This window comes from Aotus nancymaae, unplaced genomic scaffold, assembly GCF_030222135.1.
Source record: "Aotus nancymaae isolate 86718 unplaced genomic scaffold, 86718_ANA_hifiasm-v0.15.2.pri h1tg000016l, whole genome shotgun sequence".
Lineage (NCBI taxonomy): Eukaryota > Metazoa > Chordata > Mammalia > Primates > Aotidae > Aotus > Aotus nancymaae.
Window position 1 is genome coordinate 39,978,832 of NW_026988428.1, and position 21,169 is coordinate 40,000,000.

General features: G+C 46.9%; 1 protein-coding gene across 2 annotated transcripts; it reads right to left on the reverse strand.

Annotated features, from left to right (window-relative positions):
- Positions 1–4: 4 nt before the first annotated feature.
- Positions 5–2,593, reverse strand: APOF (apolipoprotein F). 2 transcript variants are annotated; one of them, XM_012450572.3, is made up of 3 exons: positions 2,448–2,593; positions 1,033–1,916; positions 5–311 (listed from the first exon to the last, which is right to left on the reverse strand). In XM_012450572.3, exons 1-3 carry the CDS (start codon positions 2,461–2,463, stop codon positions 306–308), a joined length of 906 nt encoding a protein of 301 aa, XP_012305995.1. In that variant the 5' UTR covers positions 2,464–2,593; the 3' UTR covers positions 5–305. The 2 variants fall into 2 exon arrangements, with proteins under 2 accessions (XP_012305995.1, XP_012305994.2); XM_012450571.3 differs by lacking the exon at positions 5–311 and having other exon boundaries at positions 845–1,916; positions 2,448–2,591.
- Positions 2,594–21,169: the final 18,576 nt, after the last annotated feature.

Below are 21,169 nucleotides of genomic sequence, written 5' to 3' on the forward strand. Positions count from 1 at the left end.
TTAAAATAATTTTTTTATTTTTTGAGACATGGTCTCGCTCTGTCACCCGGGCTGGAGTGCAGTGGCAAGATCTTGGCTCACTGCAGCCTCGACCTTCCGGGCTCAGGTGATTCTCCCGGCTCAGCCTCCCAGGTAGCTGGGACTGCAAGCGTGCATCACTCCGCCAGGATAATTTTTTGTATTTATTGTAGAGATGTGGTTTCGCCATGTTGCCCAGGTTGATCTTGAACTGCTGGGCTCAAGTGATCCTCTCGCCTCGGTCTCTCACAGTGCTGGAATTACAGACGTGAGCCACGGCACCTGGCTTATAGCTATTTATTGAGAGTACTGTGATAAGCACTTTTGATTCATTGTATCATTTTAAATTTACACGGCAACTCATTGAGGTTAAAATTATTCTCTCTCATTTAGAAATTTAAAAACTGGGCCGGGCGCGGTGGCTCAAGCCTGTAATCCCAGCACTTTGGGAGGCCGAGGCGGGTGGATCACGAGGTCAAGAGATCGAGACCATCCTGGTCAACATGGTGAAACCCCGTCTCTACTAATACAAAAAATTAGCTGGGCACGGTGGCGCGTGCCTGTAATCCCAGCTACTCAGGAGGCTGAGGCAGGAGAATTGCCTGAATCCAGGAGGCGGAGATTGCGGTGAGCCGAGATCGCGCCATTGCGCTCCAGCCTGGGAAACAAGAGCGAAACTCCGTCTCAAAAAAAAAAAAAAAAAAAAGAAATTTAAAAACTGATCTTAGTTCAAGAAAGAAGTTACTAGTCAGTGATTACCAGGCACCATCAAGTGGAGCCTTGATTCAAAACCAAACCCTCTGACTTCAACCCCCAAACATCTACGTTTCTACCTTTCACTGTACTGCCTTCCTCCTGGATAAATCAGAGATTAAGATTTTGAAGACATGTCAAGAATATTAGTTTTATTAGTTCTATGGTTACCACCTTCTTTTATATCCCAAGACTCCCAGCCCAGGGATCTAAGTCATAACTCTTGATTATGGCCTGTCCCCAGTAGGGAGCTGAACTTACTACTTTTGACGTGAAAGAAGTCAGGGTAGTTGTTTCTTCCAAGTCACTCACATCTGAGATGCCCATCAAACCCTCCTTAGTGGTCTCTGGCTGAGAGATGTTTGCCTCATTATGATCTTGATAATACTGGATCAACTGCTGAACCCCAGCCTTTAATGCAGGTTTAAGTGCAGCACTGACCACTAGACCCATAGGCCCCCCTGACATCCCAGCCATGGTCATCAGAAGGTCATATCCCAGATCTATGGCCCCATCTCGGCCTCGTTCCTTGGCCTTGCCCAAGCAGTTTTGAGTAGCATAATACAAGGCTGTGCCCAGGTTGTAGAATGTTCCCACTCCTGGCAGCAGCTGGACGACATTGTGCACATCTTGCTCCTTCTCATTCTCACAGTCTTCTGTGGGGATGTAGCGCCGGACCCTTCCTGTGCCTGACTGCTCCCTGGCTAACAGCTGCAGAGCAGAGGCCAGGGCTTCCACTGACACTTTCCTCTCTGCGCTTCTGCCTTTCTGGAGCCCTTGAAGATGCTGGATGAGGACCTGTGTAGCATTCACACCACCCTGGCGGTAGAGCTGAAGCTGTAGAGCCCAAACATCAGCCTGGCAGCCAGCTTCCTCCAGGGCATTCCTTAGAGCCAGGCTTACCAAGAACTTGGGTAGAGGGGCCATGTGGCTAAAACCAGGCAGTGACTTTGGGTGCAGAAATTGGCAGGACAAGGGGTCTGAGGAGGGTGTCTGGGATTCCAAGGACAAGGGAAGGTGCATCAAGACATTTGTCTGCTTTCCATATGAAGTGGCATCCACAGGGTGCAGCAGGAAGTAGCAAAGTAGCAGTTCAACTGGTATCAAGATGAATCTGAGGCCACGCATGTCTGGAGCACAGTACCCTAGAAAGAGGAGAAATCAGAAACATAAAAACTATTTCTCTATGGTGAGCCCAAGACTCAGTTAGGGGGACACCTCATACATCACCTACTTCCAAGCTTCTATACTTTCTTTTTAGAGACTGGGTCTTGCTCTGTCACCCAGAAGAGTGCAGTGGTGGGATCACAAATCACTGCTGCCTTGAACTCTTGGGCTCAAGGGATCATCTTGCCTCAGTCTCCCAAGTAGCTGAGACTACAGGTGCATGCCACCATGCCTAGCTAATTTTTAAAATTTTTGTAGAGATGCGGTTTTGCCGTCTTGCCCAGCCTGGTCCCGAAATTTGGGCTCAAGTGATCCTCCCACCTCCACCTCCCAAAGTGATAGGCTTCCAGGTGTGAACTACTGCGCCTGACCCCAAGGTTCTGTTCTTTTTAGGTAAAGGCCTAGGAAATAGGAAATGCACCCCAATTGCTCCCACTTGGCCTCCCCCATTTACAGGTCTCCAGCGACTTCTGTTTTATTTCCACCCATACATAGGGACCCCAAATTACCACACAGTCCAGTCATCGAGAAGTGAGACTGCCTCGGTAGGTTTGGTCACTCCCCGGTCCTGTTCTGCCTAGTTCTCTGTCCCATGAGGAAAGGAGATATTTGCTTTCCCTTATGATCAATGAAGGATGTAATCTCTGAAAATATTTACACTGGCTGCTCAAACCTTGTGCCCTTGTCACACACTCAACCTCAATACTTACAGTCCTGATCTTTGGCATCTCCTGTATGTCCCTGTCACTTTCCCACTCTAAGCTCATGATAGGAGCCAGGGAAATTCAGAACTAGGAAAGATGAGATGTGTATGGTTCTCTCATTTCTCTTGTCAATTTAAAAATTAAATTAGTGGCTGGGCACGGTGGCTCACGCCTGTAATCCCAGCACTTTGGGAGGCCAAGGCAGGTGGATCACAAGAGTTTGAGACCAGTGTGGCTAATATGGTGAAACCCTGTCTCTACTAAAAATACAAAACAATTAGCTGGGCGTGGTGGTGGTGGGCACCTGTAGTCCCAGCTACTTGGGAGGCTGAGGCAGGAGAATCGCTTGAACCTGGAAGGTGGAGCTTGCAGCAGCCTGGGCAACAGAGCAAGACTCCGTCTCAAAAAAGAAAAAAGCCGGGCGTGGTGGCTCACGCCTGTAATCCCAGCACTTTGGGAGGCCCAAGGTGGGTGGATCGCGAGGTCAAGAGATCAAGACCATCCTGGTTAACATGGTGAAACCCCATCTCTACTAAAAATACAAAAATTAGCTGGGCATGGTGGCGCAGCCTGTAGTCCCAGCTACTCAGGAGGCTGAGGCAGGAGAATTGCTTGAACCCAGGAGGCGGAGGTTGCGGTGAGCCGAGATCACGCCACTGCACTCCAGCCTGGGTAACAAGAGCGAAACTTGGTCTCAAAAAAAAAGAGAAATGACGGCTGACACCTACTAAGTGGAGAGGGGCAAGGCTAACATGGGTCTCATTTGTTTGTAAGTGAAGGGATGAAATGAAGAGCATTCATCTGTCTAAGTGGTCTCCAACATTTCTAACTATTTACTGTGTCCCATCCTTGAACACAGTCCTGGGAAAGGAGTCTCGCTACCTATGTGGCATTGAATAGCTGAAGTGAGCCAGGATTAATTTCTGGATTGTTTTCCTCACAAAGCACTTCAGAATAGCTGTGAAACATTTGATAGAGTATATTGTCACTGTCCCTAGACATTTAAATGATCTTAACTTGGGAGCTGCTTCAACTTTTTGCCTAATTCTTCAATATGCTCCCAAGACTCATACCTGCAGTTCTCGGTGATATCAATACCAAAAACTTTGGACTGTGACACCAAGCATCGTGGGAGATGGTTTCTCAGCAAACTCACTCACCATCTGAGCTAACTGGTAGGCCAGCCACCCCAGTGGGTATATTTGCCACCATCCATATATTTTCCAGGATGGGCAGCTGGGTGCTGATTTATTCACACTTCCCTCAGGGACCACTAGATTCTTCACAATGATGTTGGTATTGTCCTTCTTATTGTTGAACTTTTCGACTCTCACAGATGAGGGTTTCAGTGGTATCCTTTCCTCCCATCTGAAGTGATAGAATATGGGCCTCAGTCGGGCAGCCAACCTCCTCCAGGGCCATCCTCAGAGCCAAGTTGGACAGGTACTCAGGCAGAGGGGCTGGGGAAGGGGCTGTGTGTAAAAGATCCTGGCCGGTCCTGGGATCTGGGAGAGGAATCTGGCTTTCCAGTTTCTCCAAATATGGAGAACATGTTTGATGGATGCCCAGTCTCTGTGAAAGACGACTGGAGGGTCGGGGTCTCATTCTGGGCATTTTTTGGAAAGGCAGCTACCAGGGACAGCAGGACACAGCAAAGGAGCAGCACAGCCTGGACTGTGGGGAGACAGCAGAGCAGCCCTGGTGGAAGGAAGCAGTGCTCAGGTTGGGAAGTGAAGGGCTCAGAACAAACAGACACCAAGACTGGCCAGAGCTAGAAAGTGTCTTAGCCCTTGGAAACGTCAGTTGCCCCTGAACACACCTCATCTTCACTCTTTTGTTTTAATTGTGCTTTAGGTTCTGGGGTACATGTGCAGATCATGCAGGATTCTTGCATAGGTACACACATGGCAATGTGGTTTGCTGCCTCCATCCCCTCGTCACCCACATCTGGCATTTCTCCCCGTGTTATCCCTCCCCGACCTCCCCATCATCTTCACTCTTAAAGGATGTGGGTGAGCCTCCCATTTTGAGGAGAAACAAACCAGAGGAAAAAGACAGTCCAAACATCTCATTTGCTTTGGTATCTTCATGACCTGAATTCCTATTATTGTTATTGTTGTTGTTGCTGTTTTTAATCCTGCCTTTTCCCAGAATCATGAGGAAACCAGAAAGTTGATGGCTTCCAAAACAGTGAAGGACATAACATTTGCAAACATTTATTCATCTCTTCCCAGCCCAGACTTTGTCCTCCTCACCTTTGACCCATACTGACAAACTGAACCCGTATCTTTTTCTTTTCTTTTTTTTTTTTTTTTGAGACACAGTCTCACTCCATTGCCCAGGCTGGAGTGCAGTGGCACAATCACAGCTCACTGCAATCTCTACCTCCTGGGTTCAAGCAATTCTCACGTCTCAGTCTCCCTAGTAGTTGTGATTACAGGTGGGCACCAGTATGCCCGGCTAATTTTTGTTTGTTTGTGGGTTTTTTTTTTTTTTTTTTGAGACATAGTCTTGCTCTGTTGTGCAATGGCGTGATCTCGGCTCACTGCAACTTCCACTTCCCAGGTTCAAGTGATTCTCCTGCCTCAGCCTCTCAAGTAGCTGAGACTACAGGCGTGTGCCACCACGCCTGGCTAATTTTTTTGTATTTTTAGTAGAGATAGGGTTTCACCATGTTGGTCAGGCTGATCTCAAACTTCTCATCTCAAATGATCTGCCTGCCTCGACCTCCCAGAGTTTTGGGATTACAGGCATGAGTCACTGACATATCTTTTTTATCCTAAGGTTTTACCCTAAACCTATATATGAGTTGAGGAAATGGTCCTCTGTATCTTCTTGAGGGGAGAAAGGGTAAGGCAGAAAAGCTGGTGATCTCTGGGGCCCCTAAACCATTTTTCTTATTAAAAGAATATATTGGTTGGGAAGCCAAGGTGGGCAGATGGTTTGAGCCCAGAAGTTTGAGACCATCCTGGGCAACATGGCAAAAGCCCTGTCTCTACAAAAAATACAAAATTACCCAGGAGTGGTGGTGTGCACCTGTAGTCCCAGCTACTGGGGAGGCTGAGGTGGGAGAATCACCTGAGCCTGGGGAGGTCAAGGCTGCAGTGAGCCATGATTGTACCACTGCACCACTCCAAACTGGGTGACAGAGCGAGACTTCATCTGAAAAGGAGAATATACTGGGTGGGAGTCCAGGGAAACTGGACAGTTGGACAAATCAGACAAAATCAGAACAACATTTTTTTTTTCTTTTTTAGAGTCCAGTCCAGGTTTTGCTCTGTCTCCCTGGCTAGAGTACAGTAGCCAGATCATGACTCACCATAGTGTTTAACTCCTGGGTTCAAAAGAAGTTTTTTTTTTTTCTTTTTGTAGAGATGGGGTTTCACTATGTTTCCCAGACTAGTCTTAAACTTCTGGTCTCAAGCAATCCTCCCACCTCAGCCTCCCAAAGTGCTGGAATTAGAGGTGTGAGCCACTGCACCTGGTTTATTTTTCACTTTTCTAATTTCAGTGGAAAACACAAATAAAACGTGTTCATCAGCTGAGCAGTAACTTTCCAAATCTAACCAAACTCCAGGAATTGGGCTTTGTCTTGGGCTTAGGGGTAACATTAGTCCACAAATTAGGGAAAGAAGACATCTGGTGCCTCCTAAAAATGGTACCAATTCCCACATATCATTAGGGCCTAATGTTTCCTCTGATGTCACTCACCTCAGGCACATGGCCAAAGGGAATAGGCCAATGGGAGGGTCCAGTATCCCTCCATTTTTTTTTCTTCAGTTCTTTCAATTCCAGGAGTGGCCCCTGACAACTAACAGAAAAAGAAGAGTAAGTCTCCAGGGACACAGTGCCAAATTAGAAACAGCAAGAACTAGGTGCAAAGGAGTCCAACCCTGTCTGAAATTACTAGACCCCAAACCTCTGGGGAATACCTAAGACAATACGTATACGTATACATATACCTACATGGATAAAATATATGTACATGCACACACACACACACACGTACACATACATATACGTGTACAAGTCTGGAGTGCAGTGTGGCATGATCATAGCTCACTGCAACTCCCGGGCTCAAGCAATCCTCCCACCTCAACCTCCTATATATCTGGGACTCCAGGCATGTGCCACCACGCTTGGCTAATTTTAAAAATACTCTTGTAGAGAAGGAATCTCACTATGTTGGCCAGGCTGACCTTGAGCTCCTGGGCTCCAGGGATCCTCCTGCCCATGCCTCCCGAAGTGATAAGCCACTGCGCCAGCCTTCTAGGACTCTATAGTTTCTGTGTAGCAACACTAGAAGGAGTAAAAGATTTAACCCTTTTCTCCTAAGTTCTATTACAAAGCAAAAATGTCTAACCACTTTTTCATCATTGTACTGGAAGTTCTAACTAGTGTAATGAGGAAAGAATAAAAAATAAATGGTATAAAACTAGAAAGGAAGATGTAGAATGACATTTACTTAAAAACAACAAAGCCCTGGCTGGCTCAGTCAGTAGAGCATGAGACTCTTAAAAACAATATGGGGGCCAAGCTCAGTGGCTCACACCTGTAATCCCAGCATTTTAGGAGGCCAAATGTGGGCAGATCATAAGGTCAGGAGTTCGAGACCCGCCTGGCCAGCATGGTGAAATCTCATCTCTACTAAAAATACAAAAAAATTAGCTGAGCATGGTGGTGCACAGCTGTAATCGCAGCTACTCGGGAGGCTGAGGCAGGAGAATCACTTGAACCCAGGAGGCGGAGGTTGCAGTGAGCCGAGATCATGCCACTTTACTTCAGCCTGGGCAATAGATCGAGACTCTGTCTCAAAAACAAAACAAAACATGGGCCTGGGCTTGACACCAGGAATTTGAGACCAGCCTGGCCAACATGATGAAACCCCATCTCTACAAAAAATAAAAAACTTAGCCATGGGTAGTGGTGTGCATCGGTAACCCCAGCTACATGGGAGGCTGAGACAGGAGAATTGATTGAACCCAGGAGGTGGAGGTTGCAGTGAGCCATGATAGTGCCACTGCACTCCAACCTGGGCAACAGAGTGAGACCATGTCTCCAAAAAATAAATAAATAAATAAAAACAACATGGACTGGGCACGGTGGCTCACACACTTTGGGAGGCTGAAGCAGGAGGATTGCTTTAATCCAGGAATTCAAGACCAGCCTGGGCAACATAGGGGAGACCCTGTCTCTGAAAAACTAATAGTAATAATTAGCCAGCGCAGCTGTCCAATTATATGACTACAGGTGGCACATGCCTGTAGTCTCAGTTTCTCTGGAGACTGAGACTGGAGGATCACTTGTGCCCAGGAGGTTGAGGCTTTAGTAAGCTGTGATCACACTGCCGTACTCCAGTCTGGGTGACAGAGGGAGACCCTGCCTCAAAAAAAAAAAATTAAAAATTAAAAGCAAATTAAAAGAAACAATGTGATTGTTTATGCATAAAATCCTAAATAATACAATTTTTTTTTGAGATGGAGTCTTGCTCTGTTGCCCAGGCTGGAGTGCAATGGAATGATCTCACTCACCACAACCTCTGCCTCCCAGGTTCAAGCGCTTCTCCTGCCTCAGCCTCCCCAGTAGCTGGGATTACAGTCATATGCCACGAGGCCCAGCTAATTTTTGTATTTTTAGTAGAGATGGGGTTTCACCAAATTAGCCAGGATAGTCTCGATCTCCTGACATCATGATCCACTTGCCTCAGCCTCTCAAAGTCCTGGGATTATAGGCGTGAGCCACCACTTCCGGTCTAGCAATATATTAAAAGGATTATACACTATGTGATTTGTTCCTGGAATGTAAAGATGGAACAGTATATGAAAATCAATTAATATAATTCACCACATTAGCAGAATGAAGGAGAAAAATCACACAGTCATCTCAACTGATGCAGAAAAAGCATTTGACAAAATTCAACACCCTTGCATGATGAAAACATTTAACAAACTAGGAATAAAAGGAAACTACCTCAATATAATAAAAGGCATGGACCGACACGCTGGCTCATGCCTGTAATTCCAGCACTTTGGGAGGCTGAGGCAGGTGGATCACCTGAGGTCAGGAGTTTGAGACCAGCCTGAACAACATAGAGAAACCATGTCTCTACTAAAAATACAAAATTAGCTGGACGTGGTGGTGCATGACTGTAATCCCAGCTACTTGGGAGGCTGAGGCAGGAGAATCACTTGAACCCAGGAGGCAGAGGTTGCCGTGAGCCAAGGTCACCCCATTGCACTCTAGCCTGGGCAACAAGAGTGAAACTCCATTTCAAAAATAAAATAAAATAAAAGGCATGTATGAGAAACTCATAGCAAACATCCTACTCAATGGTGAAAAATTGAAGACTATTCCTCCAATATCAGGAACAAGACAAGGATGCCCACTTTTGCTAGCTCCATTCAACACAATACTAGAACTTTTAGCCAGAGCAATTAGGCAAGAAAAGGAAATTAAAGGCATCCAGGTTGAAAAGGAAGAAGTAAAATTATCTATTCATCTTATGATTTTATATGTAGAAAATCCTAAAGATGTCACACAAAAAACTATTCAAATTGATAAATGAATTCAGCAAAGTAGCAGATTACAAGTCAACAAACAAGAACCACTTGTATCTCTACATATTAACAATGAGCCATCTGAAAAGAAAATTTCAAAAAAATCCCATTTATAATAGCATAAAAATAAAATACTTAGGAATTAATTTATTCAAGGAATTAAAAGGTATATACCATGGAAACTGTAAAACATTGCTGAAAGAAATTAAAGGAGCCGGGCGCAGTGGCTCATGCCTGTAATCCCAGCACTTTGGGAGGCTGAGGTGGGTGGATCACCTGAGGTCAGGAGTTCAAGACCAGCCTGACAGGCCGGGCACAGTGGCTCACGCCTGTAATCCTAGCATTTGGGAGGCCGAGGTGGGTGGATCACCTGAAGTCAGGAGTTCAAGACCAGCCTGGCCATCATGGTGAAACCCCATCTTTAAAAATAAATAAATAAATAAATAAAATTAAAAAAATAGAAGACTTAATATTGTTAAGATGTCAACAGTACCCAAACTGATCCACAGATCCAATCTGATCCCTATCAAAATCTCAATCATGTTTTTTTGCAGAAATTGAAAATCCCATCCTAAAATCCATATAAAGTCTCAAGGGACCCCAAATAAACAAAACAATCTTGAAAAAGAACAACTTCCTGATATCACAACTTACTGCAAAACTACTATAAATCAAAACAGTGTAATATTGGCATAGCAACAGACATATAGACCAATGCAATAGAATAGAGAGCTCAGAAATAAACTTGCATATATGGACAACTGATTTTTTACAAGGGTGCCAAGACTATTTAATGGGGGGAAAGGATAACCTTTTTTTTTTTTTGAAATGGAGTTTCACTCTTGTTGCTCAGGCTGGAGTGCAATGGCGTGATCTCCACTCACCACAACCCCCGCCTCCCAGGTTCAAGCTATTCTCCTGCCTCAGCCTCCCAAGTAGCTGGGATTACAGGCATGCACCACCATGCTCAACTAATTTCGTATTTTTAATAGAGATGGGGTTTCTTCATGTTGGTCAGGCTGGTCTCTAACTCCCGACCTCAGGTGATCTGCCCACCTCAGCCTCTCAAAGTGCTGGGATTACAGGCATGAGCCACCGCATCTGGTCTGGTAAAGGACAATCTTCTAACAAATGTTGCTGTGAAACTGGATATCTACCTGCAAAAAGATGAATTTGAACCATTATTTAACACCATGTAAATATTAACTCAAAACAGATCTAAAACATAAACATAGAGCTAAAACTATGAAGCTCTTAGAAGAAAACATAAGGTAAAATTTTCATGACATTGAACCTGGCAATGGTTACTTGAATATAACAGCAAAGACACAGGCAACAAAAGAAACCAAATGACAAATTGGACTTCATAAAAATTTTAAAATTTTGTGCATCAAAAGACAATGTCAACCGGCTGGGTGTGGTAGCTCACGCCTATAATCCAAGCACTTTGGAGGCCAAGGTGGGCGGATCACCAGAGGTTGGGAGTTCAAGACCAGCCTGACCAACATGGTGAAACCCCGTCTTTAAAAAAAAAAAAAAAAAAAAAAACTTCACAAAAGACAGTATCAATAGAGTAAAAAGGCAAACCACAAAATGGGAAGAAATATTTGCAAATGATATACCTAGTAAAGATTTATATCCAGAATAAATAGAGAACTCCTAAAACTCAACAAAAACAAAAATAGCCTGACTGAAAATGGGCAAAGGGCATGAACAGACATTTCTCTGAGGAAGCTATACAGATGGCCAATAAGCACATGAAAAGATGTGCAACATCTCTAATCATTAGGGAAATGCAAATTAAAACCACAATGAGATACCAACCATCTCACACCCACTAGGATAGCTATTATTTTTAAAAACAGAAAATAACAAGTGCTGTCAAAGATGTGGAGAAAATGGAACCCCTGTTCTTTGTTGTTGGGAATGCAAAATGGCACAGGCCCTGTGGAAAACAGTATGGCAGGTCCTTAAAATAATTTTTTTTTGAGATGGAGTTTTGCTTTTGTCACCCAGGCTGGAGTGCAATGGCGCAATCTTGGCTCACTGCAACCTCTGCCTCCTGAGTTGAAGGATTCTCCTGCCTCAGTCTCCCAAGCAGCTAGGATTACAAGCATGCGCCACTATGCCTGTCTAATTTTTTGTATTTTTAGTAGAGACGGGGTTTCATCATGTGGGCTAGCCTGGTCTTCAACTCCTGTCCTCAAGTGATTTGCCTTCCACCTCAGCCTCCCAAGGTGCTAGGATTACAGGTGAGAGCCACCATGCCCAGCCCTTACAATTTTTTAAATAGAATTACCATACAGTCTAACAATTCTACTTCTGTATATATATCCCAAAGTATTGAAAGCAGGATTTCAAAAAGATATTTTCACACATCCATGTTCATAGCAGTACTATTCCCAATAATCAAGAAATGAAAGCAACTCAAAGGTCTCCCAATGGATGAATGGATTTTTTTTTTTTTTTTTTTTTGAGATGGAGTCTCGCTGTGCCACCAGGCTGGAGTGCAGTGGTGTGACCTCGGCTCACCTCACTGCAACCTCCGCCTCCTAGGTTCAAGTGATTCTCCTGCGTCAGCCTCCTGAGTATCTAGGACTACAGGTGCGCACCACTATGCCCAGCTAATTTTTATATTTTTAGTAGATATGGGGTTTCACCATGTTGGCCAATATGGTCTTGATCTCTTGATCTCGTGATCCGCCAGCCTCGGCCTCCCAAAGTGCTGGGATTACAGGCATGAGCCACCATGCCTGGCCAGATGAATGGATTTTAAAAATCATGAGTGAAAGAAAAAAAAAATCACGAGTGGATCATGAGGTCAGGGGTTGGAGACCAGCCTGACCAACATGGTGAAACCCTGTCTCTACTAAAAATACAAAAATTAGCCAGGTGTGGTGGCATGTGCCTATAATCCCAGCTACTCAGGAGGCTGAGGCAGGAGAATCACTTGAACCCGGGAAGCAGAGGTTGCAGCAAGCTGAGATTATACCTCTGTACTCCAGCCTGGGCAACAGAGCGAGATTCTGTCAAAAAAAAAAAAAAATTGTGCATACATGCACTGGAGTGTTATTCAGCTTTAAAAAGGAAGGAACAGGATAGGCAACATAATGAGATCTTGTCTCTAGAAACAAAATAAACAAAATTAATGGGATGTGGAGGTGCATGCCTGTGGTCCCAGCTACTCAGGAGGCTGAAGTGAGAGGATTGCTTGAGGCCCAGAGGTTGACATCTAGCCTGAGTGTCAGAGTGAGACCCCTATCTCTTAAAAAATAATAATAATAAAATAAAATAAAGGAAGGAAATTCTGACACAAGCTACAACATGGATGAACTTTGAGGCTATTATGATAAGTGAAATCAGCCAGTCACAAAAAGACAAATCCTGTATAATTCCACTTATGTGAAGTATTTACAGTACTCAAATTCACAGAAATAAAGTAGAAGGGTGGTTGCCACAGGCTCCAGGGAGGGGAAGATAGGCAGTTGTGGTTTTTTTGTTTTTGTTTTTTAAAAGATGGGGTTTCACCATGATAGCCAGGCTGGTCTTGAATTCCTGACCTCAGGTGATCCACCCACCTCGGCCTCCCAAAGTGCTAGGATTACAGGTGTGAGCCACAGCACCCGGCCGGCAGTTGTTGTTTAACCGATAAACAGTTTCCGTTTTGCAAGGGAGCAAGTTCTGAATGTGGGTTGCACAACAATGTAAATATACTTACCATTACTGAACTGTACACTTAGAAATGGTTGTGGGCTGGGCACAGTGGCTCATGTCTGTGATCCCAGCACTTTGGGAGGCCGAGGCAGGTGAATCATCTGAGGTCAGGCGTTCCAGACCAGCCTGGCCAACATGGTGAAACCCTGTCTCTACTAAAAATACAAAAATTAGCTGGGCGTGGTGGTGGGCGCCTGTAATCCCAGCCACTCGGGAGGCTAAGGCAGGGAGAATTGCTTGAACCTGGGAGGTAGAGGTTACAGTGAGCCGAGATTGTGCCACTGCACTCCAGCCTGGTGCCCGGTGACACAGTGAGACTCTGTCTCAAAAAAGGAAAAAAAAGAAATAATTATGAGGGTAAATTTTGTTACATGTTTTCTTTCTTTTTTTTCTTTTCTTTCGAGACAGGGTCTCTGTCACCAGGGCTGGAGTGCAGTGGGGTGATCATGGTTCACTGAAGCCTCAATCTCCTAGATTCAGGTGATCCTCCCACCCTGGCCTCCCGAGTAGCTGGGACTGCAGGCATGCACCACCATGCCCGGCTAATTTTTTGTATTTTCTGTAGAGATGGGTTTTTGCCATGTTGCCCAGGTTGCTCAAGCAATCTGCTTGTCTTGGCCTCCCAAAGTGCTGGGGTATTATAAATGTGAGCCACTGTGCTTGGCTTGCTATGTGTTTTTTACCATTACAAAAACTAAACTAAAAAAGAAAAAGGAAGTGAGAAAATGAGTTTTTTCTAATTAGGAGGTTTTTTAAGATGAAGAAGAAAATAAGTTTTCCGATTGAGTGAACGTACAGGGTAACAGAAAATAGATGAATAAAGACCCATGCTTAGTGTCTTAGTCGGCTAGGGCTGCCATAACACAAAGCTACACCTGGATAACTTAAGGAACATAAATTTACCTCTGACAGTTCTGAAGGCTGAAGTACAGGATTAAGGTGTCGGTAGGTTCAGTTGTCCCTGAGGCCTCTCTCCTTGGCTTGCAGATTGCCACTTTCTCACTGTGTCCTCACATGGCACATGGTTGTTTCTCTATTCCCATGTACTCTGGGTATCTCTTCCTTTTTTGTGTGTGAGACAAGGTCTGATTCTGTTGCCCAGGCTGGAGTGGTGCTGTCTCAGCTCACTGCAACCTCTGCCTTCCAGACTCAAGCCATTCTCCCATCTCAGCCTTCCAAGAGCTGGGACTACAAATGCACACCAGTGCGCCTGGCTAATTTTTGTGTTTTTTTGTAGAGATGGGGTTTTGCCATATTGCCCAGGTTGGTCTCGAACTCATGAGCTCGAGTGAGCCACCTGCCTCGGCCTCCCAAATTGCTGGGATTACAGGTGTGAGTCACGGCACCTAGCCTTTTCCTCTTCTTCTTTTTTTTTTTGTTTTGTTTTGTTTTGAGAAAGAGTCTTGCTCTGTTGCCCAGGCTGGAGTGCAGTGGCATGATCTCAGCTCACTGCAGCCTCCACCTCCTGGGTTCAAGCAATCCTCCTGTCTCAGCCTCCTGAGTAGCTGGGGCTACAGGCACATGCCACCACGCCCAGCTAATGTTTCTGTTTTTAGTAGATGGGGTTTCACCACGTTGGGCAGGATGGTCTCAATCTCTTGACCTTGTGATCCATCCGACTCAGCCTCCCAAAGTGCTGGAATTACAGGTGTGAGCCACTGTGCCTGGCCGCGTTTTCCACTTCTTATAAGGACACAGGTTCTAGCTGGGCATGGTGGCTCACGCCTGTAAAAAAAAAAAAAAAGGGACACAGATTCTGTTGGATTAGGGTTCCATCCTTATTACCTCTTTAATTATTATTTTATTTTTTGAGACAGAGTCTCGCTCTGTCCCCCAGGCTGGAGTGCAGTGGCATGATCTTGGCTCACTGCCTCTGCCTCCCAGGTTCAAGCAATTCTCCTGTCTCAGCCTCCTGAGTAGCTGGGACTACAGGGGCGTACCACCACGCCCAGCTAATTTTGTATTTTTAGTAGAAACAGGGTTTCACCATGTTGGCCAGGCTGGTTTTGAACTCCTGACCTTGTGATCCACCCGCTTCGGCCTTCCAAAGTGCTGGAATTACAGGCGTGAGCTGTGGGGCCTGACTCGTTGGCTTCTTTTTCATAGGAATGAAAAAGATTAGCTGTGAATCCCAGCCTTCACTGCAGGTTTAACACAGAGAGCCTGTGGATCCCCTGATAGCCTCAGCATGATCATCAGGAGGTCACAGCCAAGGTCTGTGGCTCCTTATCTGCCTCATCCCTAGGGTTTGACAGAGTAGTTCTGAGCAGTAGAGTACAAAACTGTGCCTGAGTTTGTAGCGGATTCTCACTCCTGGTGACAGCTAGACTACATTATAGACATGCTGCTCCTGCTCATGGCCACAGTCTACAGTAGAGAAGGTACACTTGCTCTGAATTAGGCTGAACCCTGCCTAGCAGCTACAGAACAGAGATCAAGACATCCCCTGGGAAGCGTCTACCTGGGCTGCTGTCCTTATAGCATCTTGTATCTGGTTGGAAAAACCTGCTTGTTTTCTTTTCACATCCTCCAGCCTAGAGGTGAAACTCTGGGGTCCGGGAGTTAGGCTGGTGGTCGGCCTGCTCCAGGGCAATCCTCAGTGCCAGGTCTTTCTGGATCCTTGGTAGAGGGACCAAGTGGGTGAGGCCAGGCATGGCCTTTCGGAACAAGGTCTGGCATAATTAAGAAACTACAGAGGGTGGCTGAATCTCCAGAGATTAGAAAACTGGCACCAAGTGTCTTTATCTGGGTTTCACAGGATGCAGCAGGAGGCAGTAAAGGAGCAGTCATCCTGGGTCATAGGTGATGCCTTGCTGGGTCAGACTATGCGGGAATAGAAGACAACACTCAAACTGTTTCTCCTGGGTTATGGTCTGAAAGGAGCCCAGGGCTCAAAGACATCTCACGCATTAACCTTCAGCTTCTGTTCCTTTTAAGTTGGGCCCAAGAAAAGAGAATTGGACTCAATTATTCTTCTTGGTATCCCCCAAATTATCACATTTCCTCTGCTTTACTTCCTAATTATGAGGCCCCAAATTACTACACAATCCCAACAGTGAGAAGTGGGACTGCTCTGATAGGTGTAGACACCCTGCCCAGTTCCCTGGCACATGAAGAGGAGAGATGATTGCTTTCCCTGATGCTCAGTTAAGGGACATAATCTCTATAAATATTTGCTCTTTTGTTAAAATCTTCAGCCTCAAAAGACATTGGCATTTCCGTGTTCCTGTCACATTTCACCTCCAGTTCACAAAAGAGGCCACAGAGAGTTCTTGTCCTGCATCCAGGAAGAATGAGGGATGCGGACAAATGAAGGGTGAAGAAGATGAAGAGTTGTTTTTTTGTTTTTTTTTTTTTTTGAGACAGGGTCTCACTCTGTTGTCCAGGTTGGAGTGCAGTGGCACGATCTCAGCTCACTGCAACTTCCACCTCCTGAGTTCAAGCAATTCTCCTGCCTCAGCCTCCAAAGTAGCTGGGATTACGTGCACTTATCGCCACATGCAGCTAATTTTTGTATTTTTAGTGAGTGGCGTTTCACCACATTGGTCAGGCTGGTCTCGAATTCCTGCCATTGTGATCTGCCTGCCTCAGCCTCCCAAAGTGCTGGGATTACAGGCATGAGCCACTGTGCCTGGCCAGAGATGAAGAGTTTTATTTAGTATTAGAACAGTGCAGAGGAGGCTGGGAGCAGTGGCTCATGCCTGTAACCCCAGTACTTTGAGAAGCCAAGGCGGGTGGATCACTTGAAGTCAGGCACTCAAGACCAGCCTGGCCAACATGGTGAAACCCTGACCCAACTAAATATACAAAAATTAGCTCGATGTGGTGGTGCAAACCTGTAATCCCAGCTTCTTGGGTGACTGAGGCATGAGAATTGCTTGAACCCGGGAGGCAATGGTTGCAGTGAACTGAGATCACACCACTGCACTCCAGCCTATGTGACAGAGTGAGACTCTGCCTCAAAAATAAAATGAAATAACAGTTCAGAGGAGACCCACAGTGGATAGCTCCTCTCTGTAGATAGGTCAGCCCATGGAGTGTTCAGCTGTCAGCAGAGAGGAGGACCTGGAGAGGGTGGCTCCTCTCTGCAGGCAGGTCATTCAGATGTGTCTGCAGGTTGCAGGTCTCTGAAGCTCTCAGCAGAGACAGTAGCTCCTCTCTGCTGGCAGGTCTTCTCCATAGCATTCAGCAGAGATAGTACTCCTCTGTGCAGCTGGTCAGCCTGTGGTATTTCTGCCCTCTTTATCCTCTGGCCATCCTCTGCCCTGCTCTGGCCGAGCCCAGGGCTTTTATGGACCTCAGAGGGGACAAAATTTGTGCTAATTGGCCCATGGGTGGCCCTGGAAGAGCACCACAAGTCCCCACTCTGGTCCACGGGACTGGCATTCCAGCACCCAGCCTTCAGGTCTTCCCTAGCCCAAAGGTGGGGACTTACTGGGGACCTGCCCCCGTCCACTCAGGAATCAATCTGCCTCCTGCTGCCATTAATAGCCCCCAGGCTTGGCCCCAAACCCCACTCTAGGATCAAAGCAGGTGTCAGTAGTGGAGAAGGCAGGCATACACCCCCGAGCCTTCAGGGATGAGGGAGGGTCCATCCTGGGGCCCCTGAGGGTGCAGGCTGAAGAGACACCTGGCTCCTGCACCTTGGAGGGTAGCTCCTGTGGCACCCAGGAAGGTAGATCCTGCTTGCTCCTGGCCTTCCCCCAAGAGCACGGAGAGGCTCAGATCTACTGCTGCAGTTTGGGCAGCTGTAACCCAGCCCAGGAGGGTGGGGCTCCTGCCTGCTTCACAGAGCAGGAGGCCTGGATCTGCAGCGGCACCCCAAAGCTCACGGCACCCAAGGAGCCCCCATCCCAACTCAGAAGGGGTGGAGCTCCCACCGGCTCCATGGAGGGTGCAACCCCAGCTGCACAGCTGGCATGATGGCAGCAGCCTCTGCCATCACCAGCACTTTGGGAGGCTGAGACAGGAAGATCATTTGAGCCCAGGAGTTCAAGACTAGCCTGGGTAAGATGTTGAGATCCCATCTCTACAAACATAAAAAAAAATTAAAAATTAGCCAGGCATAGGTGCCTGTAGTCCCAGCTACTTGAGAGGCTGAGATGGGAGGATAGCTTGGGCCCAGGAGTTTGAGGCTGCAGTGAGCTATGATCACACCACTGCACTCCAGCCTAGGTGACAAAGAGAAACTCAGTCTCTATTTAAAAATAATAACACCAGGCACAGTAGCTCATGCCTGTAATCCCAGCACTTTGGGAGGTCAAGGTGGGTAGATCACCTGAGGTCAGGAGTTTGAGACCAGCCTGACCAACATAGAGAAACCCCATCCCTCCTAAAAATACAAAATTAGCTGGGCATGGTGTGGCATGCCTGTAATCCCAGCTCCTCGGGAGGATGAGGCAGGAGAATTGCTTGAACCCAGGAGGCGGAGGTTGCGGTGAGCTGAGGTCGTGCCACTGCACTCCAGCCTGGGCGATAGAGCGAGACTCAGTCTCAAAAATAATAATAACAGAACTAACAGAAAAAAATAGATAAATCCAATATTACAGTTGGAGCCTTTAACACTCTTCCTTCAACAACTCATAGACTTACTAAATGCAAAGTCAGCAAGAATATAGAAGAACTTAACAATATCATCAGCCAATCTAATTGACATTTATAGAATACTCCAACAGCAGAATACACATTCTCAAGTACCTATAGAACATCACCAAGCTATACCATGTCTGGGCCATAGAAGAAACCTCAACAAATTTAAAATAATTGGCTTTTGTTTTGGTTAAGAGACAAGGTGTTGCTCTATTGTTCAGCCTAGAGTGCTGTAACAATCATAGCTAACTGCAACCTCCAATTCCTGGGCTCAAGAGATCTTCCCACCTCAGCCAACATGTCTGGTTGATGTTTTAAATTCTTTGTAGAGACAAGATCCCGTTATGTTGTCCAAGCTGGTCTCAGACTCCTAAGCTGAAGTGATATTCCCACCTCAGCCTCCTAAAGTACTGGTATTACTGGCATGAGCCACCACATCTGGCCAGCATGTTTTTTAACCATTGTATTTTTCATCATTATATATCCTATAGATATCAGATGATGTTTATTATGGATTTTGAATATCACATATACAGCTTCCGAAAAAATTAGAATTCATCCCTTCTACTCCTATCAAATTTTCCTATAGCACCAAACTCCCAGCTATGGCTCTTCTGTAAGACTCACCTCTAGTAGAGAGAGCTATCATTGACCCATTGGCCTTGTATGACCAGTTCTATCTGAGCAGCATAGTACATCACTGTGCCCAGTTTATAGTAGTGTCATGGGATTGTTGGGATGTCGCTTTTCCAGCTAGAAACCTCTGTGGCCAGTGGTGCCTTTGCCCAAGTTTTGCTCAGGCCCACTGTGCTTGTTCCACCCACTCGGCCTGCACTCTGCTTGTGCTACTGGCCTGGATCCCACACCTGCCATGTGCAAACCAGGTTGGAGCGGCAAGGGGTGTGTGAGCACAGGTCTGGCCACATTGTGCACAGCCAGGTATGCTGGCTGCAGCAGGCATGTAGCTCCAGGTGCTGGCTTTGTGAGAGGTTGTGGCTGGACCAGGCATACTGCAATCAACTTCCACTGAAGGCACCAGGGAATGTGGTGGCACCTGGGAGCTTGGAGATGCCAGGAACCGCAGAGCCCCAAAGAGGGCATCATAGCCCTGGCTCTGGGAGCACCTAGGTCTGGGATCCCCTAGGTCTGGGATCCCCAAAGGGCCACAACTCTTCTCTTCTAGTTGCCTGCAAAGCGACAAGCAGTGGAGTTGAGGAGCAGGCATGTTTCAGCCCTGTTTATGTTACCATTCTGTGGGTCCCGAGCTCTTGTCCATGTCTAGGAAGAATGAAGTACACACACAACTGGAGGAGAGGGCAGAGAGGAGCTTCATTGAGCAACATAACACCTCTCAGGAGACCAGCAGTGAGTAGCTCCTTCCCACAGGCAGCTTGATTCTACGTCTCTGTGAGTCTGGCCCAGTATGGGGTTTTTATGGGTTTCAGAAGGGAGGAAGTGCATGCTGATTGGGCCATGGATGGCCTGGAATAAGCATCCTAAATTCTCATTCTGGGCGATGGACTTCACCCAGAAGTGACAGAACAGCGCCTGGGCTTCAGGCTGTCCCTGGCTTGAAGGGAGGGCTTCACTGGACCCACCCCTTTCCATCCAGGAGCCTGCCTCCTGCCACCATCAATAATGTCATCCATGGCACCCAAGCTATTCCTGCTGAGGGGCACCTGCAGGCTCCTGCCAAGCCACCCTCAAACTCCCCTCAGCCTCCCTCCCATGGTTGTCAGTTTCCAAAGTATGGAGGGGTCCAAGGTGGCAGGGGACTAGTGTGTTAGCACCACTGGGAAGGCATGCACATATGGCTGGGTCATGACAGGGCTGGGCTTGGCTTCAACTTTGCTCCTAAATTGGAGTGAGTAGAGGCTAGGCAGTGCAAGCAGGCATTTCTGAGCCTGCGGGGGCAGTGAGGCTACCTAGGTACCCAGGAGCATAGGGATGCTTGGGTCTACAGCTGTGGCTGTGTAGCTGCAGCTGCACCCAGGAGAGCAGGGACCTGTCAACTGGAAGGAGGCAGGGCTCCTGCCCGTTCCCAGCTCTCCCCAGCTCAGTGGAGCATGCAGCCTTCACCACACCTCCTCAGCTGCAGCCAGTATCTTCGCAGTGCCCACTCCAGACGGTAGGTTCTGGAGGTTCCCACTCTTGGCAATAACTGGAACACACTGTGCTCAAGACATTCCTGCCCCTGCTCACAGTACTCAGTGGGAGACACATCTGGCTTTTCCTAGGTCTGACTGAATCCTGTCTTAACACCTGTAGAACAGAGGCCATGGTATCACCTGACATGCTCCTCCTTGTGCCACTGAAATTCCAGAATCCTTGGAGCTACTGTGTATGGGACTATGTGGCTTTCACCTATCCCACTCTGTATAGCCAAATCTGTAGGGCCTGGCATCAAGTTTGATGGATGCCCAGTCTCTATAAGATGGCTGGAGGATCAGGGTCTCATTCTGGGCATTTCTTGGAAAGGCAGCCGCCAGGGGCAGTGGGACACAGCAAAGGAGCAGCACAGCCTGGATCATGGCGGGACAGCAGAGCAGCCCCGCTGGAAGGAAGCATTGCTCAAGTTGGGAAGTGGAGAAAGGATCAGAACAAAGAGACATCAAGACTCGCCAGAGCTAGGAAGTGTCTTAGCCCTTGCAATTACCATGGAAATAG